This window comes from Pempheris klunzingeri, chromosome 12 (assembly GCF_042242105.1).
Source record: "Pempheris klunzingeri isolate RE-2024b chromosome 12, fPemKlu1.hap1, whole genome shotgun sequence".
In the NCBI taxonomy this organism is placed as follows: domain Eukaryota; kingdom Metazoa; phylum Chordata; class Actinopteri; order Acropomatiformes; family Pempheridae; genus Pempheris; species Pempheris klunzingeri.
Genome location: NC_092023.1, coordinates 21,652,204 through 21,679,360, shown reverse-complemented (window position 1 = coordinate 21,679,360; position 27,157 = coordinate 21,652,204). Strand labels below are relative to the sequence as shown.

The 27,157-nt window shown below is 40.6% G+C and overlaps 1 protein-coding gene across 1 annotated transcript; it reads right to left on the bottom strand.

Annotated features, from left to right (window-relative positions):
* Window positions 1–262: 262 nt before the first annotated feature.
* Window positions 263–24,611, bottom strand: hspa12a (heat shock protein 12A). Its single transcript, XM_070841056.1, has 11 exons — window positions 24,530–24,611; window positions 23,744–23,871; window positions 16,442–16,628; window positions 15,533–15,637; window positions 15,068–15,184; window positions 11,946–12,117; window positions 7,192–7,278; window positions 5,727–5,831; window positions 5,381–5,639; window positions 1,995–2,098; window positions 263–894 (listed from the first exon to the last, which is right to left on the bottom strand). The coding sequence occupies exons 1-11, from the start codon at window positions 24,599–24,601 to the stop codon at window positions 263–265; spliced, it is 1,968 nt and encodes a 655-aa protein (XP_070697157.1). The 5' UTR covers window positions 24,602–24,611.
* Between the last annotated feature and the right edge of the window lie 2,546 nt (window positions 24,612–27,157).

The following is a 27,157-nucleotide window of genomic DNA, read 5'->3' as shown; positions in this document are numbered from 1 at the left end:
GACCTAAACTACACTGAATTCATCCAGGCTTTTTCTTTTCCTCGACATAAACATGGATTCTATGGTTGAATGTCAGCTTGTGTTTCAGGTGAGGTTTAACACTTCCATTCAAACTCTCGGAGCCTTGAGATTCACTAACATTAACCACTTTCTAGTAAATATCCCCCAATTGTTTTGTTGTGTGTGTGTGTGTGTGTAAAGTGTATGGTTCCATTTCCATTGCTTCCAACAATTTTGTAACATTAGCTTTATCGTTCACTTCTTAATGGCTTAGGAAGTCAATGCTAGCCTTGACTGTGCGTCCAGTGGACACATCCACAGCCATGGCCCGAATCTCTGTGTCACCAAACTGCATGAGCGTCTGGATCTCGCGGCGCGGTGCTGTGCTTTCCGTTCCACTCACATCCAAGCGAAGCGTCCCACACTTCCTGACACCGGGCTCGCTGATGAACCCCACGCTCTCCTTCTCGGAGCAGTAGACGTGGATGACGATCACCTGCTGAGAAGGCTTGGCTGGCGTGTAGCTCCGTTTCACCATCTCACCCAGCGCCACAGACTGGTCAGCAGAGATGAAGGTGTCAAAGACGTCGGTGCACCAGCGAGTGCCGTCCTTCACCAGCAGCTTCTCTGGCGGGTGCTTGCCCTCCACAAAGCGATTGAGGACACCCACCCCATATGTGAGGGGTGAACGGCGGACTTTAATAATACTGGGGTCCAGACCAAACAGCACAGCACCTTTCAGAATGGTGAGGCCCACATCATGGGGTATGATGATGCGGCTACGACCCTGGAGCATGGTCTGGACAGCCTGCTGCAGCAGGGGAGATTCAGCAAAACCTCCCACTAGGAACAGGAACTTAATATCACTCACCTCTGGCTTCTCAAACAGCTCAGCTGGAGGAGGAAAAAAGAAATCTCAATGAAGAAACTTTTACAGGGAGGAATGTATATAAGATGATGTAATTAGAAATGTATTTCAGTTTTCACAATTTAAAATACATTTCATGTCTAACAGTTACTGTAGGATGTTGAGAATGTTCGTATTCTTTAGAATGGATCAGTGATTTAAGTCCAGGCAGGTTTTGGAAGGGGTGAAAACATACACGAGCCTGAGCCTCTGACCCCACCCAGCTGGGATGTAACTTGGTACTTTAGGGTCATGCTACAGCTGCACAAAGCGTGGCAAAGGCATACTGAACATGTGAACGTGAATGTCCTGTAAGCACATCCAGATGGATTATGACTGACTGTCAGTGTTTATGTCGTCCAAAGGTGATCTAAACTTTATCGTTCACCACATCATTTGTAAGTGACTGGCACCTGAAATGTCACTGATAACATCAGAGCACAGGGCTGCAGCTCAGTTGGTCTCTAAACTGTGATGGATGTTACAGCAGTTTGGGTAATAATTTGTTCCAACCTGATTGGTCATCAGACATATCTGACATCCAAAATTCAAAGTACATTTTTCATGACGGAAAAAGCGTTTTTAACTGTTCTATGAGAAATTAGCACACCCCATCGGAGGGGTTGCCCATAGTCTCCCTATATTTGACTTGTGGTTTGTCCTCTACTGTCTATACCTGTGAAATAATGAGAAGTTGTTAGGACATTAAGCACACTGAATCAGTATCGTTATCATCATTCCTATTCTTGAATCAGTGTAGAATTTCTCCTGACAATTTCATGGAAGCAATGTTTGTTTATCTGAACAACAAACTCTTAAGGATATTGGATATTTTACCCTGTTGTGAAAACTAAAATAAATATTAAAATAAAAACTGTTACTATGTCCAATCAAGATTGAAATTGAAATTGGGTACGTTGTATGATTTATAGTTTTCCAGTAGTAGCTCCAGTAGTATAGTAGTTGTTGTCTGTAGTTTTATGAAAACAGTCAGTTTTATTAATGCCAGCACAACAATTTAATTTGCAGCTTGTTAGACATTTCAGTCTGTTTGTGTGTTTGTGCTGAAGTTATCAGTGCAGCTTACTGAGATGCTGAATGATGTGGTCTATGGTGGGCTTGAAGAGGGAATTCATAGCATCTGGATTCATCCTCAGCATTCCTTGGGATGACCATTTAACAAAATCCACACTGGAGAGGAGAGGAGAGGGGAGAGAGGAGAGGAGAGGAGAGGAGAGGAGAGGAGAGGAGAGGAGAGGAGAGGAGAGGAGAGGAACCAACATTACAATGTTAATGAGAAAATATTTCAAAAATCAATATATGACAATATGGCAAGGGTTTGGCAGTCAAATTGGTGTTTAGTGTAACGAACTGTGTTCTTACATTTTTATTACTTCAGACATCTTGAAACATAGTTTTCAGTTACAATCTGTTTATAATCTTAAAACATAATTTTGTAAAATGACTTTATATAATTTTAAGTTTATATAATCATAACACAATTGCATTGAGAGCCATCAGACGATGTGCTATCATTACACATATACACACTTTGATGAATTGATAGCATAAAGATATGAGTGCAGCTCTAACTACCATTTCCCTCTTATTTTAACCAGCCTCTTCCTCTCCATACTGCATAATGCAATGTATTCATTCACTACACACCACATAGTACTGACCATAAACACTCCCACCAACCTGGACCATCAGACCACACAGATCATAAGAGAGGTGATCATCCAAATGAGACATGACTGCTGATGATGACGATTGATGCTTTAAAAGCATTCATAAAGGGATTTTGGTTGATAGAGTGAGAGAAGCATGGTATTTTCAGATTAGCCACTTGAAAACCAGAAGCAGGAGCCAGTTAAGACCAGGCCTCTGTGTGGAGCGCTGTCATAGACAGTGTAGACCATTTCCCCCAGTCCTGCCTCTTGATGCCAACAAGCCCATCTCTCTCTGCCTGATGCTGCCTGGCTGTCCAATCATAAATCATGAAAGTAGCCATAGTAACCATTTGCTGTGATCCCATGTGTGTGATTCATGTGCGGTGTGTGCACATGTAAGTGTGTGATAGTGGTGGTGTTGGCCCCTCCTAAGGCTTTCCAGTACAATGAGACAGACTGAGCACTTCCAGTAAGGCGTCAGAGGAGCCTGGGGGCTACAAAGGGCTTCAGTTTCAGCCATATAAATATCTTTTAATGTCCCTCATTGTGGGGATAATAAAATCCACATAGACATGAGACAGAGACATTAAAATCTAGAGTCGTTTTAGTGCTCTAATAGCTGGAAGTGAAAAGTTAGACCTTCATTATTATCTTCCTTGAGTTCGAATGCTGTGCTCTTTAGTCAAGTCAGGAGATGAAGAAAAAATCCATGTTATCCATAGTAAGTGATTCTAGGACTGCCTCTGGCATTCAGGAGCCATTTTTACCACATCTGGATAAACTGTGATACATTCAATGACCATTTGATGATCAAATAATCATTTTTTTTTTATGTTAATAAACTTTCAGGTGTCCGGACCTGAATGTGTGGACATTTATATGAGTTCATATGGGAAAATGGCAAGATTAGCAAACTGACTGAAGCAAAAATCCTGTTTCTATGGTTGTTCAGGTACACATATATAAATATATATGTATATATATATGTATATAATGTTGTCATTAAATGAAGCTTCATAAGCTACTATACTATACTATACTACACTACACTACACTACACTATACTATATAGTATACTATTCTATACTTTGTACTATACTATATACACTGTTGCCCATAAAGTTGGAATAATTGTTCAATACCCCCAGTTTAGTTAAAGCCTGAATACACAGTCTGCAAAGGTTCATTGTGGTTTAAGTTTCACTGTGACATGTTTGGAAGAGTTTGATCAATAAAGTTGAGAAGATATACACTTTATTTATCAAGAATAAATCACATTGTCACAATCATTTCATGAGAAGAGGTGAAAAACATTTGATTCCAACTTCATGGGCAACAGTGTGTATATATATATATATATATATATATATATACACACACACACTGTTGCCCATGAAGTTGGAATAAAATATATATAATATAAACAGGCTTTAATTGGGGGTATTGAACAATTATTCCAACTGTATGGGCAACAGTGTACTATACTATTCTATACTATATACTATACTATATTCTATACTATACTATATACTATACTAAACACTATACTATTATACTATACTATATACTAACTATATACTATACTATACTATACTATACTACTATAATGTGTTCAAAAATTTAGTCTGCTATTAAACTATTTCTCAAGCTCACCTTTTACTTGTACTTTGTGCTTGTATACTGTGTATTCAGACCTTGGCATGCAATTAGAGATAAAAACACACAGCCTCTGGAATACAAGATCCATACAAATAGTGTTGTGAAGCAGCTTTACTCACTAATTAAATGAAAGTAAATTCCTTCAGGTGGTGGTGAAAGCTTGATTGAAAAGGCTGCTACTTCAGCACTGGCAACAACTATCTACACCAAACAAAGGAAGACGGACAAAAGAGAGTCTTTCCTGAATATTTAGATATGTTCCAAGGGTTAGGTAGGCTGTGTCATGGGTGTAACATTATTATAAGACCTCTTTCAATACATCCATGGGTCGGATATGTAGATTTACCACAAAAGCAGATGATGAGAAGCTATGTTGAATGTTGCCAATGGTTTAGCCTCCTGCAAACTGTAACATTGCCCAAAGGCTGGCAGCTGCAGCCAATTCAAGTTCCTCTTTATGTAACAACATTGGGATCACAATCACGGTTGGGATGATTGAAGCTGCTAACTTAATTTTACTGTATAAATACTAATATATTTACCATGTAAGCAGGCGCTGAGTGGCTATGTTGATGCTAATAGTTGAAGTAGTTGTAGCTGAAGTAGTAGTTGAAGTATGAAGTGCAGTATATGGCCGTGATCCTCTGGTAGGACGGGCTTAAGACAGAGAGTCAGACAGCTGCAGGAGGAGTCGCATTATTATTATTGTTCATATGTGAACTATTGTCATGTTTTTCACTGTTAGCATATTACTAATTATTAGTCACACTCCTACTGTAGTTGCTGTTAGTATTTTATTTGCTGTTTGTTTTGTCTCTCTCTCTCTCTCTCTCTCTCTCTCTCTCTCTCTGTCCAACTTCCACCCAGCACAGACCCAGACAACCCCCCCCCCCCCCCCCCCTTGAGTCTGGTTCTGTTCCAGGTTTCTTTCTGTCCTGCCACTGTTTCCTAATATAATATGTGATGCTGCTCATGTGGGGATTCTTGAATCCTTAATGTTGAATTCCTGAATCGTTGGGTCTCTCTCTAATTAAAGAGTTTGGTTTGATTGATTGCCCTTGTTTTCTGGTCAATGTGATACAGACACTCGTTCCAATATGTCAGTTCAGGGTTTGGTCCCTGGTTTCCTGCATGGACTCACTTGCTCTTGCGCAGGGCGTGTTCCACACTGTGGCCTCTGAATTTCTTGTAGTAATCGATGAAGGAGAATGGCAGGTTAATGTTGAGGGGGTTGGTTCTGTCAGGAGCAGCTGCCCTCTTTCTAGACTCAAATGCAATCATCAGGTCCACCCAGGCAGCCGGCCGCTTGATCTTAAATTGGTCGATAAAATCCTGGCCAAAGATTTTACACAGCAGCTTCTCAAATTCATAATCAATCCCGATAGAGCCGTAGGGACCACCTGGGAAAAGAGGGGATTATGATTGTGAATCCAATAAAAACATGATGTAACCTCGGCAGAGAGAAACTGTGCTCCACGTCCTTTTACCTGAGGCCTTGTAGAGCTCTTTTAGATGCCCCTCTGGAAGACGGATCTGATGGACAGTCAGGTCCACTGTTCCTCCGCCACAGTCCACCACCACATAACGGTCACCTGCAGAGACAATACACAAAAACTGAATATATCTGACATGTACCCACTGCCTCTTATCCACTACAACTGTGCTATTTTCAGGAGTGTGACTCCTGGTGACACCTCAGCTCCTTGAACCAGGTCGAAGAGGGTACTGCTGACCTTCGTCTCCGTAGCTGTAGTTTCAGGAGCACAGTGGTAAGGTGATAAAAGAAGAGAAACTGCATGAGGTAGAGAGTGGGACTCAGAACTGGCTTTGGCAAAGACAAGATGGTGGACAGCAGCTGACAGTTTAAACGAGATGAGATGATTCATAAAGTGAAACACATTCAAGGTCACATCTTAGGCATTTCTTTACAACTACAACTAGGAGGACCTGTAATCTACAGAGCAGATATGAATGCTTACTTTCAGCTGAATTTTAGGTTTGTCTTATATACACACATACATACATCCTAATTTTATGTTAACAAAGTTTATTTGTCCCAGTTCTGTTTTCTTTGAAATTATAGTTTTTAAGCTTCATTTATCTAAATTCATAAGCTTCTTTGTGTACTATTGTGTTGAGTATAAGTCTGCTTGTAGTAATTGTTTGTATGTTTGAACAGTCAGATGATCAGACAGATTCAACCAAACCAACACTTAATCCAGATGATCTAAATCACTTTGGAGATTAACCTGAAAGTTAGCACAAGTGACACGGTGCACAACTATGTTATGTAAGTCTAAGTTGGACTTAAGTTCTGGTGGATGGTTACTGTTAGCTTGGGTAATAACTTTTCTGTTCATACTTGGTTTTTATTCCAAAAAAACCTGACTGACCTCTAGCTTTGTTTACAATGTGCCTGCTGATGTTTCTCTGACCACTGCCATGTTCCCAGATCTCAGCGATTGTACACTACTGAGAACTGCGCTATAAGACCAGACAGAATCAATGGCAAGCACGATGAAATTACAACCAAAGTTGTAATGAACCATAGTTTTCCTTTGTGGACTTCAGCACTAAACTTAAGAAGGGGGAGGTACATGTATGGCCTCTGTACATTGAATGTTAGGTAAGGGAACTACTTTTGGTACAACAAAAATAGCTACCCAATTAAATAAAATGGGAGGGAAAAAAAGAAATGTAACAGAAAATACACATTATTTTAAATCATAACATTTAATGCCTTTCAATAAATACATTAAAATCTTCAACAGATCACTAGATTGTCACAGTTCCCCAACAAAATCAACATGCTCTATGTCTACCCAAGTCTAATACTTAAAGCTAGTACCCAATATGGCAGATTGGCAGCACAGGACAAAGCAAGAGCATTTACTCTAGAGGATCAGGTAAAGGAAATCATAACAGATGAGTAAAAGAAGAGAAAGACTCTACCTTCTTCCAGCTCCGACCAAAGCTCCCCTATGACATTTTCCACCAAAAAGGTTCGGCTCTGCCGGTTGCGCCGAACATGCTCCTTAGCTGGTTGTTAACAGAGAGAGAACGTTCTGTTGAGAGTGACAAAGGCGTGCAGCTCTGCTGTGTGAAGCTGTGTGAGGCTTATTTACAGTGATGTGTGAGGCAAGCAGCAGGCTGAGATGTGTCCACACTGTGAGCAAGTCTGGTTCCTATACATTCCTGATCAAAGTTAGTCAATGCATCTTTTCAACAATAGTTGAATTTGAACATGTAATAAATACATCATTTGCATGTTTAGCACATATAGTTGCACTCAAAATTATTCAACCTCCGTTGCAAATTAGGTGTATTGACAAAATGTACAGACTTTCAGCTGTGATCAATAAACAACTTAAACAAGAACAACTGAAACAGCCTGACAACTAATATTACAGGTGGGTTCTCCTGTCAACACTGCCACTTTTAGTAATGACTACTGCAGTTTCAAAATTATTCAACTCATAGAATCAGGTGTTATCTCAAGCACACCTGCAACTAATCAAGGGTTGGACTGGCCAGAGGTTTGTTCACGGTGATGTTTGGATTCATGTTAGACCTGTAAGTCAAGAGAATTGTCCAAAAAGGTTAAGAGAGGAGATCGTTGAGATCACCCTGCAGCATTTGGAAGTCAAGATGGATTTAATCAAGTATCAGGAAATCCAGGAGAAAACAGACTGTCTGTGAGGAAGCTGAAGCTCGGGCGTCACTAAACCTTCCAAAAGGACAATGATCCCAAGCAAACCTCAAAGTCCGCCAAGTCTTGGCTTCAGAAAAAGTCCTGGGAGATACTAGAGTGGCCGTCACAGTCGCCTGACTGGAATGTCATCTAGTGGAAATGAAAATCTCTAGTGGGATTTGAAGGCAGCGTTTGCAGCACGCAAACCCAAGAACATTAGAGAGCTGGAGGTTGTTGTCCGTGAGGAATGGGCTCAGATTCCTGAGGAACACTGTCAGAACCTGGTGTCTGGCTGTGCATCATGTTTGCAGCAGGTCATAACAGCAAAATAGTGCTCTACAAAATACTAAAGATGCTTGACAAGAAGAGGTTAAATACTTTTGAGTGCAACTGCAAGTAGAGTATAAATGAGGATAAAGAAGCACCCAAAGACTCTAGGACTGTCTGTCACAAATGGGTGTCCAATCAAGTTGCTCACAGTGAGAAGATGCAGGGAAAGTGACAAGTGCGACTGAAATAATACAACCAATTTACTAGAGAAAACCAAGCCAAGAAGGCAGCATGACAAGAACATTTACCCAGCAGGTTCATAATTCTCCATTCATACTCCATTAATGAGAAGGAAAATGCAAACAGGCAATTTCACCAGTTTTGAACGGAACAATTTCTGCAAAGACTCATGTTTTTACAAACAACCACAGTCTCAATTTACTATTTCAAGCTTCTTGGCCTGAAGTTCAGTGAAGCTGTATGACCTGAGGTTGACTGGCAAGTAGCAGGAAGAGCTGGCAGCAATAAATGTCATTGGGACATTTCCTCTTACACAGAGGAAACAATGCAGAGAAGGAAGGACAAGTCTCCAACTCTAATTATCTTTGCAGAGGACATGAGAGAGGTCTACAGTTAACATTTCATCAGGCTACCCAACATCATCGTATAAACACACAACAATTACCTCCCGAGACAGTTTTAAAGAATGATTTTCAATAGTGGCTTTTATTACAAATGTTCTGTTGAATCTGAATTTGGTAATATTCAATATCTGTTACAGCATACGCACCACCACAAAATGAACTCTAAAGTAACTCTTCTTATTGTGTTTCTGACATACCTGAAGACTTGAGCTGAAAAAACTCCTGATACATCATGAAATATGGAAGCTCACATCCTTGCTCACTGTAGCATTGAACATAAGGCTCAGATGGCTCATACTGAAGGAATAACATACAGCGTGGCTTCCCAGCCGTGGGGTCAGGATGCCATATTGTGTTGCCAGATATTCAAAAATGTTTGAAAGAAAATAGCTAAAAACAGAAATGGACTGAGGATCAGACGTGCCATCAGAATTGATCTTAGTGCTCTCATTTGCACAAAAAAAAGTTCAGATGATTTTCGCTCCACTAAATGGCTGCTTTTCCTTGGACCCAGGATTTGCTCTAAGCCTGGTAGAGCAGCTCTCTCTTATATTGCGCCCTGCTAGCTCAGCCTTGCAGTATGCGAGGAGATCCACACCGTTATATGAGATGTAACATTGCTGTCGAGATATTGTGCTTAAGTAACTTGTTCTTGTAACTTGTTACAACGTTCCTTAGCACTTAGTTCGCTCCTCTCCTGTTTGGCAACTGCACAGAAGACAATGGAAGTCAAAGATAAGATTTTATGGAACTTGATGTCATGTTTCTCTCATCTTGGTTTAGAGAGGAACAGGTTACCAACAGCAGCAAAGATGTGTGACAAAAATCCCCTCCAGCGTGCACCTAAAACAGCCCATGACCAAGTGTCAAAGACGACCTAATAATATACAGTAGCATGTGTTTTTAGAAGATAGGCCCAGCCTGTGGGTAGAGCTGGACCTGGAACAAGTCATTAGGATTCATCCTCTGGGGACAGTGAATGCCTACAGCATGAAGTACTATATGCTACTCTGTTTTATAGTTGTAAAGACGTCTGACGAACAGATAGGCCAACCAGCCAACATCACAAATAATATAATACCAGCAGACTGAGATTCATTCTTGTCTTTATTCTTGTATTTATGTCACAAGGCTCCTTACTGTGTTGAAATGTGGCACTAGTGATTGTCTGGTAGTCCAATCTAAAATCTAATCAGTGTTTTTATGAGTGATTACAGCACAAATATTACGGTAATTATACTGTAACTCTACTCTAGACATTTATAGTAAAGTATTAATTAATTAAAGTATTATTATTAAAGTATTATTAGGACATTAATTGCTGAGTAAGGTACTGTGGACAACAAAAAGACAACAGAGCGAACAAAACAACAGCAAACCTATGACGGTATCACCAAAGCATAATAAAATAAAATAAAGAAATAAGAACAAAGAGATGTGGACATTTTAGATGATGTATTTGTTTTTTTCACAATCTATGAGCCCAGAGCCAAAAGCCATTGGGTTTAAGAGTGCACACATGACCAGAGGATTCACTGGGAGGTGCTTCTCTTGGAAACTCCTTAAAGGACTTTCAACATTAGCAAACAGTCATATCTGAGGAAATCAAAAAAGAAAGAATGAACAAATGGAAAGATTTCACCCAGCTGCTGTCTGGAAACAGATGCAGAGGTATCTGCTATCACACCACCAGACTGCAGCGCAGTTTCTGTCCTCAGGCTGTGACACTCCTGTGAGACTCCTTCACTCATCCACACAGACAACTGTTCTTTTCTTGTGTAGCAAAATGGGCCTAGAATTAGCATTTCGTTGTGCAACCCTGTGTTGTAGAATAGCAAATAAATGAACCTTGAACCTTGAAAGAAATGTTTATTTTCCTTTGACTAAACTGTCTCCTGGATCCCACCAAACGTCCACTGTACCTACTCATTCTGAAGTACAGTTTTGCACGTTATGCAGTTTTTGTCAAATACAAATCCCAGCACACTGTATATACTGTGCATACTGTAGGCACAATATCCTGTCATATCCATATACCTTATGTATATAATGTAACCTGTACATGCCTGAACAGCCATGGGGCAGACAAAGGGCAGAACTTTGAGTGTGCAATTACTGAAATGCTACATAGATTGGGATGATGGGAAGTGTGTGATTGGTGTCACTACTACTTAAAACAGAATTAAACTAGCTGAGGAGGCTTCCCTTGGCTTTTTGGAACCTGCTTGTTGTGGCTTGTGGATTTCATTTTGGCCGATTGAGCTGCTTCCTTAAGTTGAGCACAAACGGTTTGAACCAGCACAGTGCCACTTAAAGCTATCTATGTCTTTGCATTTCAAAAACAGTATGATTTTTTTTATTTACAGTGATAATATATGGTCAAAAATGACCAAAGACAAAGTAATGTGTTTCCAGCTGTTACAATACATAATTATTGTATTATTGGGTTTCGATGTGGGTCCATTTCTGAAACTGTGAAATAATTCACTGTAAGTGCATAACTACTAAAATACTTTCTTAAGAGATGTTACCATCTTTTATCAAACAAATGCAGATAGTTGATGTAAAAGATTGACCGTCTCATTTTGTTATTGTGCCCAAGTCATACTAAAGCTTATTACTGATGTCTTGAAACTCAACAGGGAACTGGGAGGACATGTAGGCCCTTTAATAAGAGCAGAGATATGGATCATTTATCATTGAACTTCTCATTATAAACCAATATAGGCTTTTCTTATAGGACAGAATGTTGGTGAAGAAGCAAAAGCAAGTTGAAATGTGATGCTGGGAAAGAAATATAAAGCCACTGTGCCTTTGTGCCTCATGCATTTCCTGTCTGAATTTAAAAAGAAAGCATGTTTACCATGACTTTGATAAACTACAGAGGAAACAACATTCAACCGGAGGAAAAACAGCACACTGAAAAGTCATCACTGGTCCTGTCAAAGAAAGTGTTTAAAGAGAAACTAAACCCATACACAGACAGACCTGCTCAACAGTCCAGGGGCATGCATGATTAATGAGTCAGACGTGAGAAATACCACATGAACGTGGAATTAAAACAATCAGCACCGTTTCATGTGAATGTTGATGGGATTTACCTTGGGTCATTCCACTCCCCACATTGTCAGTGGGGCTGAAGCCGTTCTGGTTGGTCTGGGTGCACAGGTCCACCATCTGGTGGAGGCGGAGCTTACGGCAATAGATCGATGCTGCCTCTGGTTCCAAGGAGATGATCAGCTGCTCTGGGTTTTCACGGGACACAAGACCAGACTAGGGCAGAACAGACAGGAGAATAGACGTTTAATGTTTTGATGTTTTTATCTTTTTTCTTTTCAACTTCTTTCCAATGTAGTAGTCATGATGGTGGCGTAATTCAAATGTCCACACTGTTGTAGCACACCTGTTTTTCTTGTCCATGTCTTGACTCAAAACAGTCCTCATCGGTTTACTTCTAAAATACGGCTGAATGTTTGAGACGTTACATTTTCAGAGTTTTGTGCTATAAAAGGTGATGCAATCACAGTGGACCTGTTTGAGTCTCAGCTCAGCTCAGTTGTCAGTTAGGCACAGAATTACCACGTCAATAACTGCAGTCACACTATCTGCTATGGTAGCTAGTTTCACATGAAACTGTGCCAGGCATGTCACTATACCCCCATTGTACATAAAAAAATGCATAAATGGAAGAATGGCCAAACCAGGTTTTGTGGCTGTCTGTAATTAAAGGCACCATGATAGGGGAGAAAACTACAGAAGATAAACTGTTAGTACTTATACAGAGCCTTTCTAGTGTTGTCGACCACTCAAAATTGCTTTGACAGTACATTCACATCCATACACACTGATGGCAGGGGCTACCAAGCAAGCTGAACAATTCAAGTTCGGGTTCAGTCTTGCCCAAGGACACTTTGATTAGCAGGTTGGAGGAGCTGGGAATCAAACCTCTGGTCTTCCAGTTACTAAACAAGCCGTGCTAGCTCTAAGCCACAGCCGCCCCAAATGTGTCCACAGAGATGGCTTTGATCCTTTTAGAAGTTAACTGTGGACATCGTTTGAGAAACGGATTAGTTAAAGAAGGTGTTGTTCAGTAAGCTAATCTATTCTAACTTTAGCTCATACAGAATATGAAAATGAAAATACTTCCAATAGGCATATAAACACCTGGATGTCATAGACACTACATGTATTCAACTGGTTCATGACAAAACAGTGAAGCCGTGTTGTTGGTGTTGAATGTGCAGGACCTCAGTAGTACCTGTGTGATATTCTAATGTGTGATAGTCTAATGCAAAATGGGACAAGCACACTGATCAGGAGCGCATTACCTAATTTAAGTTAAGGGGGAGGAAAATCCCCAGATCAAAAGTGACATGGCTCCTTCTGTTACTACATTTTTAACGACAAGAGCAACACTTCATCAGGCTCTGGGACCAGGTGCTTTGTCTACACAACCTGCATACCCAAAGCAACACATTAGCAGAGCAGCAGCTGCAGAGGCTTTGGTGCTCTGCCTGTGCTGCCTGTGCCTACACAGGATGTGTTCAGGTGCTGAGCGGAAGCCCAACACACAGCCATAATGGTTCCATGGAAGAAAACAGCATAAAATGCGCTTCAGGTTGCGATTAAACATATACGGTGCAAGTAAAATGTGAGCTGTTACAGAGCCTGATTAGATAGATGTCATGATTAAAGTAACATCAAATCTGACGGACAACTGAATGTCACAGCTGAGGAGAGATGAGACAGACAGATGGCTTTGGATGGAAATGCATTTAATACTATTTTGAGTTACCTCTAATGCCTTTACACAATTTTTTGTCAATTTATTGCAATTTTCATTCAATTTGAGAACTGATGTACAGTATTCATTTCATCTCATTAACATGTTAATTCATGTGAAAGTACCCAGTATGATTTTCCAATGGCTGTATGGTAGCACTACATCAATAACAAACAATGTGTCTTAAGGATCACACGTGATGTAATGCTCATGAGGAGGGAGGATGGTGAGACCACAGGCTCCAACAGAAAATTACAGCTGTTATAAATCACACTCCAGCAATATTAATATCAAAAGGCTGGACATTCTCTTTTCTGTCTTAGTTTATTGGTCTGGAGCTGGTTACTGAAGCTGTTCTGCTTCTAGTGTTCAAGAAAGAGGGAGGAGCCAGAGAGGAAATGGTGTTCAGCGTTTGGAATGGATCAAAAGAGAAAGGTTTGTGATTGTGTCATGGCCCCAGGAGAACTAAGGGATGATGAGATCAGAGGATGAAATGGAGGAGTGGTTACAGTTTGATGCCTTTAACCCCACCCATCCCCTCCTCCTGTGCTCCTGGAGCAGCCGAACAAATGATCCACACTGCCTGATGCTGAGTCACTGCAGACAGCTAGCTTTCCCACTGCTCACTTTTCCCTTACCTCTTTGTTATCCTCTCATCCTCTCTCTGTCAGCTGGTCCCTCCCTCCATCCCTTCCTCCAGCCCCACTGCAGATATCAGCTACCTACTCTTTGGTTTCTGCCCTCTTCTACATTCCCCACTCTCTCTTTCTCCTCTTTTAGCACACACACCAGGGATGTGATCAGAACAAAAGAATAAGATCACTGGGGTGACAGCAGGGAAACTGAAGCAGTTCAGAACAAGTGTTCAAATATCTGAACATATTCATTTGGTAATATTTAAGACTTATTACAGTATAATATTTGATGGTACTTGGAAATAATTCCAAAACAATATCAAAAAATTAGGAGAAAAGTTCTACATTTTGGGGGGAAAGGGCTTTTTTCTTTCTTTTCTGGAGTTAGACGACAGGATAGATATCAATCTCACATCTATAGTCAATATTTTTACATTATCATAATAATAATTTTTAAGCACAGTTTTGTATGCAGATGACACCCAACTCTGTACAACTGCTGGTCTATGTGCCCAGATCCCCATTTCATTGATCTAAAAGAGCAAAGAGAGCCTCTTCTTACTGTGTGGCGTAGCAGCAGCCCTAGCCTACCCCTCCTGCTCCCTTACTGTGAATGTTGTAACACAGACATCATTTTGGCTAATCATCTCATTAAATCCTGGCTATTTCCAGCCATTCTAGGTATGGAGTTACGATTTTCTTCAAGATGTGGAAACAGAACCGATTGTGTCAGACTAGAGACACGCTACACAGATACTAGAAACAAAAGTGAGTGTACAACTGTGAACGAAGCCTCTCGGCCTACCTTATAAGCTGCTTCCCTCATGAACTGCTTTGCAGGCATCTTCCAGATGGCAGGAACAGTGATCACCCATCTGACATCATTGTTGTCAAACTCACCACCTGTCTGATCGCTCAGCTCCTGCAGGAGGAAAGGTCAAACAGAGAACACATGGGCAGTGTGACACTGTGGTGGGCTCAGACCACTGGTTGACGTTGTAAAATTCATTAACAAGAATTACTGGGTAAGGTTTACTGCATATGCTTTTCTTTTGCAGAACTACACCTTCTTCAACATTCATTATGTCCTGTGCTAGTCAAATTGAATACTACACTGAAATAAGTGATTGGAATAAACCGTGCATCAGCCTCGGGTTTCATAATGGGATGGAGCCCTAATTCTTCACAATGTAGATATAAGATTATGAAAATAAAAAATTGTATATGTGAAACAACAGAAGATACACGAGTGCTGACAGAGGTGTACTACCTTTAGTGCTTGCTCCTTAAAGAAGGCCAATGCATATGCAAAGATATCCAAAGCTTTCACTCGCTTCCCATTGGCTGCATGGAGGTCTGTGTCAATGGACAGATTCTGATTGATGGGAGAAGACGTCAAAGTCAGAGTTGAATGAAGGACATGAAATCAAAACACTGCAGAACAGACTTCCTCATATGATGCAGGAATACAAGATCTACATTTTCAGTTACGTCCTATGTGGACCCAACATACTGCTGATATATGAGACTGCTCAGAATGCCTCGTCCTACTGAAGGGATGTTGATTTTGGTCAGTCAGCTTCGACCCAACACCTCAGTCACAACAGCTTTCTGTATATGTCAGCAGCCAGCAGCCAGACTGCCATAAAATATTAATAGCTACCAGGATGATTCCTAATGGTTTTGATGACCCAGTTTAGATTATTAGTCATGTCATTCTCCACGTGAGACTGAATGCTCAGTGACTTTCCATGGAGTTTTCTTCTTGTCGCTGTAGAGCAGCATTTACACCATGAAGTGTTGGTATAATTTTTACTACTATAAAATGTTAACTGTGCTTAGATGGAAAATGGTGACTGGGCCAGCTCTTTTTTTTTCATCCAAGACCAGTATAAACAGGCTAACAATGCGTTCTACGACTACTGACGTGTCTGATTATAAACACCATAGAAAACACAGAGGCATACGACTGATTTCAACAGCTGCTGGCAGAAATGCCCCCAACATAGCAAGAAATAGAAAATGACAGCAATGTGCTGCATTGTCAGTTAGGTTCACCAAACTGCAACACAACAATGAGGTAGTGGTGTGCTTGTACTGCTGCTTGACTGGTTCAGATTCACCTGGAGAACTGCTAGGCATTTATTCACTGTGTGTCTACAGTTTATTGTATTCTTACTGCAGTGGTGTGGAGCTTCATTTTGAATTTTTCTAGGTAGAGCCAGTGTTTGGATTCGCTGGGGTCCAGGTCATGGTAGAAGTCACGTGCAGCATAGCCAAAACTGTGGAATTTCCTGTCTGGAGTCAGCAAGATTGTGGTTGGAGTCTTCTGATTGGACACACCAGGGTCCCCGCCCTCCCAACGCCTACGAGGAGACAAATCAGTTATCAATACATTTACCATGAATCTGTTATTTCTGCTTTTGCATGAATCAAATTGGACTTTTGGAGCTACATCTTGAAATTGCCAGCTAAATAATAATCCCCCAGGTGAAACAGCCCATTTCAGTTCATGCTTTTTGTAATATTCCCAGTTAAACTGTTAACACTTCTATGAGGTTCAAATCAGTCATTAAATTCAGAAAAAAGTAGAGAAGCCATATGAACTTATCTTCCAAGCTAACTGAGCTACCACAGTATTTCTGGGCAAATAGAGGTCAGTTATTATTAGTATTAATTTCTGTTTCTTGGGAGAAATGTATCATGGGATTATGGAGGCCATCTCACCAAGAGCACTTGATGTGAAGAGGAACTAATTTGGGAAATCTGGGAGAAACTAGATGGAACAGTTTTTAGCTGACAGCTGATTTAGCTGATTTATTACAAATAAAAGTATACATGAAAGATGTATCTGTTCTGTACCAGACACATTTTACCAGGAAGGACACACAAGAAATAATAAATCATTGTATTGTGCTATGTGGTAGCAAAAACATATTTATGCACCTTAAAAGTGAGACTATGTCACTATAAAGCAGCTGTTGCTGCCCACATTACAGCACAGTGGTATATGCTAAAATGTTGCATAACAGTAGGACACTAATATAAAATCAGTTACCCAGAAATATACATTATATATTTGCTAACATTAGCCACTATAACCCACAGACCAAGTAAGGCCATAGAATTACATTACAATGCATTTATTCAGATGATGCTTTTCCAAATGTGTGCATTCAACCATGTGGTAGTAGTGTGTGTGGTGGACAGTAGACCAGTAGGCAGGTATGTCCATGTTACACTTCTACCCCATTAACCAAAAAAATCCTAGTCCTACTGCCTTGATATTCTGGCTTTCACTGGCATTCACTTAAAAACAGACAGTGGCAGAATTTCAGTCTTGCTATTGCTGGATCTCAGTGCTGCATTCGACACAGTCAACCACAACATCATTACTAGACTTGCTGGAAAACTGGGTGGGACTTTGTAGTATAGTGTTAAGCTGAATCCTACTTGGAGAGCAGGGACTATTTTGTGTCTATATGTAATTACACATCTGAGCAGACAAAAATGACATGTAGGGTTCCCCAAGGCTCCATTCTGGGGCCTCTTCTTATCAACATCGACATGCTCCCACTGGCTCAGATCATGGACAACAACAAAATAGAACAAATAATCAGATGACAAACAAATTTACACAACCATATCGCCAGAAGACTTGGGTCTAATGCAAGCACTAAGTAACTGCATTGAACAAATCAATGACTGGATGTGACAAATTTTTTCAATTAAACGAAAGACATGACAAAACTGAAATAATTGTTTTTGTATACAAAGTATATGTTAAGTAGATACAGTACTGTGCAAAACTCTTCGGTAGGTGTGAAGAAATGCTGTAAAGAGTGCTTTCAAAAAATAAAAAATTGTTTATTTTGATTGATTTGCAAAATGCAAAGTGAGCGAAAAGAAGAAAAATCTAAATCAAGCAATATTTGGTGTGACCACCCTTTAACTTCAAAACATCATCAATTCCTCTACACTTTTTGTAGGATCATGGTCAGGTGTGTGATTAACCAGTTATACTTAACAGGTGCTAATGATCATCAATGTCAAATGGAGGTTGAAACAAATCCATTAACTGAAACAGAAACTGGAAAATTGGATGAGGAACAGCCAAACTCTGCTACCAAGGTGAGGTTGTGGAGGACAGTTTCATGTCACAGGTCATCATGTTCAGACTGAGCACAGCAACAAGACACAAGGTGGTTCTACTGCATCAGCAAAGTCTCCCCCAGGCAAAGATTCCAAAGCAGACTGGGGTTTCAGGATGTGCTGTTGAAGCTTTTTTAAAGCACAAAGAAACGAGCAGCATTGAGGACCACAGACACAGTGGTCGGCCAAGGAAACTTAGTGCAGCAGATGAAAGACACATTATGCTCACTTCCCTTCAAAGCAGTGCCATCAGCTCAGAACTCGCAAAAACCAGTGCGGCCCAGGTACACGATCTACTGTCCGGAGAAGTCTGGCCAGAAGTGGTCTTCATGGAAGAATTGCGGCCAAAAAAACAAATCTCCGACGTGGAAACATGGCCAAGAGACTCAACTATGGATGAAAACATGGGAACTGGGGTGCAGAAAAGTGCCAGCAAGCGCTCTGCACTGATGAGTCAAAATTTTAAATATTTAGCTGTAGCAGAAGGCAGTTTGTTCACCAAAGGGCTGAACAACAATGAGTGTCTGCAGGCAACAGTGAAGCTGGTGACAGTTCCTTGCAAGTTTGGGGCTGCATTTCTGCAAATGGAGTTGGGGATTTGGTCAGAGTTAATGGTGTCCTCACTGCTGACAAATACAGGCAGATACTTATCCATCATCAATACCATCAGGGAGGCGTCTGATTGGCCCCAGATTTCTTCTGCAGCAGGACAACGACCCCAAACATACAGCCAGTGTCCTCAGGAACTATCCTCAGCATAAAGAAGAACAAGGAGACCTGGAAGTGATGGTGTGGCGCCCACAGTGCCCTGATCTCACCATCATCCAGTCTGTCTGGGATCTGAGGCAGAATACATCCACAAAAGATCTGTGGTTAGCTCTCCAACATGTTTGGAACAACCTGCCTGCTGAGTTTGTACCAAGAAGAACTGGTGCTGTGTGGAAGGCAGAGGGTGGTCACACCAGATATGGATTTGATTTAGATTTTTCTTATTGTTTGCTCACTTTGTATTTTGTAAATTGATAAAAATAAACAATTACATTTTATATTTTTAAAAGCATTCTTACTGTACAGCATTTCTTCACACCTGCCTATAACTTTTGCACAGTACTGTATATAAAGATCAGTGGTACTTTAACCAAACCAAGCCAGAAGGTGTAGTCATGGACTCAGACCTGATCTTCAACACCCACATTAAGACAGTTACAAAGTCAGTCTACTATCACATAAAAGACATATCTAAAATTAAAGGACTTATGTCTAAGCAGAGTTTGGAAAAACATATCCATCCATTTATCTTCCCTAGGCTCGACTCCTCAGTCAATCAGACAGCAATAGTTCATTCATAATGCTGCTGCTCAAGTTCTCACTAAGACCAAGGGATTAGATCACACTACTCCACTGCTCAGATCTTTACACTGGCTTCCTGTCTGCAGAAGACTTTATTTCAAAATATTATTGTTGGTTTATAAAGCACTGAATGGTTTAGGGTCAAAATACATCTCTGATCTACTGCTTTGCTACGAACCATCCAGCCTCTCAGATGGTTGGGGACAAGTCTGCTCTCTCTCCTCTGCATCCAAACTAAACCTGTAGAGGCAGCATTTGGTTTTTATGGAACACAGATGTGGAACAAATTCCCAGAAAACTGCAGGTCTGCTGCAGCCCTTAGATCGTTTAAATCAAGGCTGAGGACTTTTCTATTTGCTGCTGCCTTTAATTAGATCATATACTTTATTCATCACTTGCAATGCACTGTAACTTTTATTCTTTAAATTTATTCTTATTCTATTTTAGCTTGTTTTATTTTCTATTGCCTCTGCTAATTTATTGGATTTAAATGTACCTTTATAATACGTTTCTTCTGCACTTTGTCTTTCGTGCTTTTAATGTTTCACGTAATGCATTTTGAATTGCCTTGTTATTGAACTGCTCTATACAAATAACCTTGCCTTGCTTTGCATGAGCTCAGTGTGGACCTGACCAACACCCACATCTTTAAGAACTGACTGACTGAGATTGGATCACAGAACGTGACTGAGATTTGACAGACTGGTTGGTTTTGGTCATTCCGTGGGGGTGGAAAAACAAAAGCAAAAATATAAATTAAAGGCAGCTTTATCATTTAAGCCAGAATACCAACACCAAGCAAGGCTGTGTGTGTTAGTTAGCTAGAGAGCATGGCCTCACACCACCCTGCACAGGCTGCTCCATCTCACTGAAGCATGCACTGAATCACTTGGACTATCAATAATGAATGTGTTTTTCTGTGAGAAGGCCAACTGAGGCACTAACGAAACATTTTTTTACATATATATTTTATTCATTGCTTTTCCAGAAAGAAAAGAGATAAAGAATTGTATCATCTCTCTCTATCTGTGTCTGTGTGTGTGTGTGGTTGTTAGTTGTTGTAGTCAGAGCAGAGCCCCACCAGCTACAACCCGTTCTATAAGACTTCTACAAATACTCAGCCCTGTCACTTCCTCTCCTCCACTGGCCTCTATTAAGTCACTCTTTGATTCTGGACATTTTCCCTGCTTTTTTCCAGTCATCCTAATGTGCCTATTTCCCCCTCGCCTCACACTGTTTTGCATTCCCCTCTGGTCCCTGTTTCCTGGTCCTTGTCTTGTCAGTCCTGCTTCCTACTCTGGGTCTTTTCCGCTTGCCTAGTCGCAGTTCCTGGCTTCCAGCTCACACCCTAAGCTTCCCATGGGCTGTCAATAAATACTTTGATTACCTTATCCTTATTTCTTCATCTGTCTCTGCACTCTGACTCTGTTCCCCTGCTCCACCCCACTGAACACACTGAAGTGGTTAACTGTCTGGTCTGTTTCTACAATTCCATTGTGTTATGGAAAGTGACAAATGTTTCAGTGAAAATACATCAGGGAGGAGTCAGGTCAGTCCTTTCAGTGCAAGCTATATAATGTAATATGCAAACTAATGAAAAAGATCTGGTTTAGAAAAATCATTATCTCCTGAACTCAGTACTGACTGTCTGATCTAAAAAAGTCCTAAAGAAATAAAGATGTTGTGGAATTACACAAAGCAAAAGCCTCAAATGTACATCTTTGGAAACACTTATAAATGCAATAATTTAACCAACAAATCACACAAAAATGAATCAACAAACTGACTGTAGGTGATACAGCCATTCCAGATAATGCCACCATGGCACATTATCAGTGGAACAACAAACACAAACTTTTATTTCCCCATCTATGACTGACAATTCCTTTTGTATTCGAGAGGTTAATGAAGTAAAGATCGCACACTTTATTAAGAAATACAGTTCCATATTGATAAGACCTTTGACCCATCTTAGTAATTTATCAATCAGGAACAGTAAATTCCAAACTGACTGGAAAAAGGCTGTCATTACACCAGTCAGGGACCATGATCTGATACACAATTATCGCCCTAGTTGTATTCTTCCTGTCCTGCCAAAGGTACTTGAGAAGGGAGCGGCAGCACAGCGAATTGATCATCGAGAGAACAAGCAACTCCTTCAGTCATATTATGTACCAGCACCTTGCAGGGCAAGGAAGACCTGTCTGTTTGGAAGATGATGTATGCTGTACATCAGTGGCTGCAGCATAACCAGCTGGTATTACAAAAACAAAGAACAGTTTTTATGGTTCTTCCTCTACAGAAAAAGGGACCTATTCAAAAATGTAAAAATCCAAATTGAAAATGAAGAAATAGAGGTCAGTTACTTCAGGTTTTTAGGAATCACTTTAGATCCACAATTCAAGTTTCAGAAACATGTAAAGAAGATCTCAAAAACAGTGAGGACTAACCTTAATGGTTTCAAATTAATCAGGTGGTACATATGCACTCAGACAGCTCAGTTATTTATGCATTCTATGATTTTCTCTAATTTTTCAGATTGTTTGACAGTGTGGGCACAAGCACCACCGTTTACAATCACAAACCTCACATCTTTATACAACCAGGCACTGAAAATAATGGACAAAAAGCCCGTTCAGTGGCATCACTGTGTTGTACATGGATTTTATTGTAATTCCACATTTGTAGTGTAATCTGTTTTTATGACATTTCCTGCATATTTGACTTCACTTCATATGTAAAAGCCCAACAAGGGACGAGAATTAAAAATTAGCAGTAGCTATAAACTCTCTGTGCATCAGTGCCAAGCTTTGTATTGGAATTATGTTGCATTGCATCGTCCCAATCAAATTAAATAGAACTGAAAATGAAAATAATAACGGAAATTTCAGCTCCTATTTCGCTTTCCCAGGAAGTCCTCACTGTAGATGGAGCAGTCTGACCCAAGTACAAATTTACAGAGACCAGCTTTTTGGTATCAGGTTTAGCTGTCAATAGGGGTCGAAGTTCATCAGGACAATTATAAGTTCCAAATTCCGTTTTGTTAAATGCCCTAGATTTTATTTTGCCTGTTTCAGTCAACTTTTTTTAATAACTATTACTTTTTTGCACTTACTCCTGCTTATCAATCTGCTTTTAGAACATATTTTCGGAGGCTTTTGGTGCCTAACAACATTATCTGCTTTGTATGTGGAGTGGTGGCGCTAGCAAAAAGACTGGAGGCAGAGGGAAACAGGCAGCCTTGCTCTGTCTTAACATCAAACTGTGGTCTGGAAACCTCCTCTTTAGCCAGAGAAGCACTTCTGAGCAGATGTATACACTTGTCTGTTTGTCCAAAACACTTCTAACATTTAATTCCACCTAAACCTGCAAAGTGTTTGTGTAAAGCAAAGCAAAGTTCAGGGAGACTTGGATTTATGTTGCGTTTAGTCAGACCTATTCACGTCATCCATCCATCCATTGTCTATACCTCTTATCCTTAAAGGTCACTGGGGGGCCGGAGCCAGTCCCAGCTGACATTGGATTAGAGGCAGGCTACATCCTGGACTGGCCACAAATCAATCACAGGCAACCATTTACACTCACACCTGCAAACTGCAAACCAGCCAGCCAGATTGGAACCTGGAACCTTCTTGCTGTGAGGCAGCAGTGCTAACCACCGCACCACCGTGCTGCCTTCATGGTAGCACTCAAACTCAGGCCTGCTTCATTAGGACTTTGTGAATGTGGTTTAATTGACAGAAACCAAGCAGAACAACTGCTGCCTAGATAGAGAACATCACATTTTCCAACCACTTTAAACCAGCAACAGGTGAGAAGCAGTAAAACAATACAGATATCTCTGAAGTGCAAAAGAATATTGTTCTAACTCTGGCAGAAAATAGTGTGTTCATGTTGAACCTCTACAGTAAGTTGTTGTAGCTCCAGGCCACCCCGACACTTCTCATCAGTGAGTGTCTGCATTGCAGTGCTGACCTACCTCATAGTGTGAATGCACTCTGGCTCCTTAGTGAAGGCATAAGCATAACCGCTGGATGTGGTGCCAAAGTCAATGGCAACCACCACCACGTAGGACGGCCCTGACGGTACCTGGTCTGTGTCGTTCTGCTGTGCAGAGAAAATGTAGAGTTTGACGGGATGAGAAATGTGATGTCACACACTCACACACACACACACACACACACACACACATTCACATACACAACAGCCATCAACAGCAACAGGTCGATAATATCAATCATTTCAAAATAGCAAATAGAATCACAACTCTCACACACACAGAGTAGCAGAGAAATAAAGCCTTATAATAATCTTATTCCTGCACGCCTCGGGCCAAGTAATAACAGGCCATCGTTATCTATTAGTGCACCACTGCTACTACTACTACTGCTACTGAACATTTTGTTTAACTACAGCTGTATTTTGTGGTCTAAATTCTGTGTCCCCGCTACACTAACAATGTTATGTAACATACATGAGTGAGGAAGAGGAAACGATGAATAACCACTGAAAAGGGTGAAGAGTGGACACAGCAGACACTGTTTCTTTATCACAGTATGGGAAGAAATATAATATGACTCTCTGAAGAGTATCTGGACCAAAGATATTTTGCTAAATAGTCATCAGATGATTGATTTTAGTTGATGGAGAAATCCATCCTGATGAGAGAACAAACATGGGACTCACACATGTACTGAAGTTTATTATACACAAAGACAGCATAACAGGTAGAAATGAGTACTTGTGCTTAAGAGGATCAAGTCACCTGAGTGTGTGAAGGAGACAGTGGGGTGATTCCTGGGTCACCCATGCTCTTTGCTGGAGAAGGATTAGCCATCGCATCTGTAGAGGAGGACGAGACAAATTTTCAATCAATCACTTTTTTACATACTTACTAATACTATTAAATATAAAAATATAAATATAACACAAAACAAAATAATATTTTTCTGAAAATGTTAGTCAGTCAGTCGTTTTGAATAGAGAAAAACCAGCTCCTGTAGAGCTACATGACAGCTTACACATCACATTTGATGAGAGACTGGGCTTTCTGTCTCCCCACATATACAAGCACAAGTTATCAAGGGGCTTGGGCATGTGATGCGAGATGTTTATTTAATATGCATGAGTGAGGAGGAGGAAACGATGAATAACCAATGAAAAGGTTGAAGAGTGGACACAGCAGACACTGCCTCCAGTTAGTTTTAGCTCCTACCTGCAGTTGTTGTGCTGGGATGGTCGAGAGTATGACAGCAGTCTGTCTGTGTTTGTGTGTGTGTGTGTTTTGATTCATAATCTTGCCTGTGAAATTTAAGAAATGGTGAAATTACACATCATAATTCCCAAAAGTCTCAGGTGGTATCTTTAAATTCCTTTGCTGACTGAGCATCAGTCCAAAACCTACAAATATTCAGTTTGCTATCACACATCTTATTTGACCAGAGAATATTTGACACTTTCATTTGAATCAACTATTAAAAGTTAAGTTATGTACACTTATGCTTGTAAGTTTTCAATTTTGTGTTGATCAACCAATCAATTAATTGAATCATTTCAGCTCTTGCTCAGAGTAGGTGGAGTAATTCAAGCTTTGAGTTAAAATACCCACAAGCCCCTGTGATCTGGGGTCACCTTAATCCTCCTGGACAACAAAGGACTTCTACCAGAAGAGCTCTTTAGTGGCAGCACAACTGAAACAGCATTACTTCCAGAGGAAAACTAAGGAGTGACTGAAATTAGCTACATACTTTGAACACAATCCCGTTAGTTTTGTCTACTAAACTGGTGTGTGACGATATCCACAGTCAAAAATCAAACATCAACACCATATTACTCCAGAGGCTTTGCCTGGTCGCTGACCCTGGACTCTGTGAAGTCTCAGGCTGTAAATGCTTGAGAGGCGAAAAGAGCACTTCTTTCCTGGTGCAGAATGCCAATATCTCCCCCATTCAGACAGCAGAAAACCTCTGTTGCACCTGCACCACAGTGACATTTCAATTGAATTGGAGATTGTCTCCCCATTTGCCACAATCATTTTTATTAGTCTAGTTTAATAGCCTTCACAGAAAGTGTTCTTTGAAAGCACACAATAATACTCCCTCGATGTATTGTAAGTGTCTGGCAGAATTGTCTCGCGACGGGACATCATGTTATCCATCCTATTTTTCCGTCTTGCTCACCCTTTTCTCTTGTCTACCCCTACAGAGTGGATGAGTGGTCTGAAGACCCATAATACACTTTGCCAGGCAATTACGGTGCAGAATTACAGACCACCTGTGGCTAGACTCCATCTAGCCCGTCTCTCCGTGGCCCAGGCAGCCCCCTCCCAAAAGCACCTTTACAACCCTGAGTTTTTATTCTCATAACAATGGCTATAAAATTCAATCATGTTAAGAGAAATAAAGTGATTGTTCTCGTAGTGAATAATATCTCAAGTGCTGTATTACTGCGGTTTGACTCAGCCATTCTTTTTACTGTGCGAGCTCAGTTTGTTTACCTACATGTAATAAGACATTTCATAATAGAGTTTCAAACAGGCGGCTGTGTACTGTGAATGCCAACTCTTATCTAGGATTTTGATTCATTCAATCCCAAATCTATGATTCAGTGCAAGAAGTAATGAGCTGAACTGATTCTAATCATTATTGTGTACAATCAATATGTTAGTTACATGAAATCACTTGCTTAAAGCTCAGTCTGTTTTGGGCAGTTTTGCCTTCTATTAGACAGCAACAGTGAACAGGCAACAAAGGTTGTCAGCTGGAATTGAACCGGTGGCCGCGTGGCCTCGTGGCTCTGTGTTTAGCCTTGAAATTCTTCAGCAATTCATGAAAACATTGTAGGATGAATTTGGGTCATGTTTCATTCTGCTGTTATTTGTATGAAGGGTTGTTTGTGCAGCGCTCAGACACTATTTAAAAAAGGCCTGTCAACATCTCAGTAGCTCTAAGAGATGAAGTAACTGTGCTGCAGGTTTACACAGCACTTCAGGTGATAAGTTGGCATCTACGTTAGTATTGGTGTCAATGCCAGTTTCACTACACACACCAATGCATGGCATTACATGATAAATGAAATATATAAGACTCTGCAACTCATTTTTTCCCTGTGTGAGGAACATGAGCCCTGTCAAGAGCACATCCTGGGTCTTCTAGTGATTTAACACACATGGTCAAGGCCAACACAGCAGATTCCACATGCATTTGCCCTTAAAAGTAGACGTGCGAACCACACAAATAATTTATGAGCATAGTGTGTGAGTTAAGGGGAACACAATATTCAAAATGCACTTTTCAACATAAATATCTGTCACAGAGAGCCTCAAACTCCTTTTCCCCTGTTCCATCTTTTAGTAAGCATGTGTATCACAATGCCACGTTTTACATTGGGCCTT

What these genes read in the sequence shown, in the direction of transcription:
- hspa12a (XM_070841056.1), bottom strand. Translation starts at nt 24,601, where the DNA reads ATGGCTAATCCTTCTCCAGCAAAGAGCATGGGTGACCCAGGAATCACC. An exon ending in TGAAGCTCCACACCACTGCA is followed by an intron (nt 15,638 to 16,441) that starts GTAAGAATACAA and finishes CCCATCAATCAG; the next exon opens with AATCTGTCCATTGACACAGA. An exon ending in AGAGCTCTACAAGGCCTCAG is followed by an intron (nt 5,640 to 5,726) that starts GTAAAAGGACGT and finishes CTCTTTTCCCAG; the next exon opens with GTGGTCCCTACGGCTCTATC.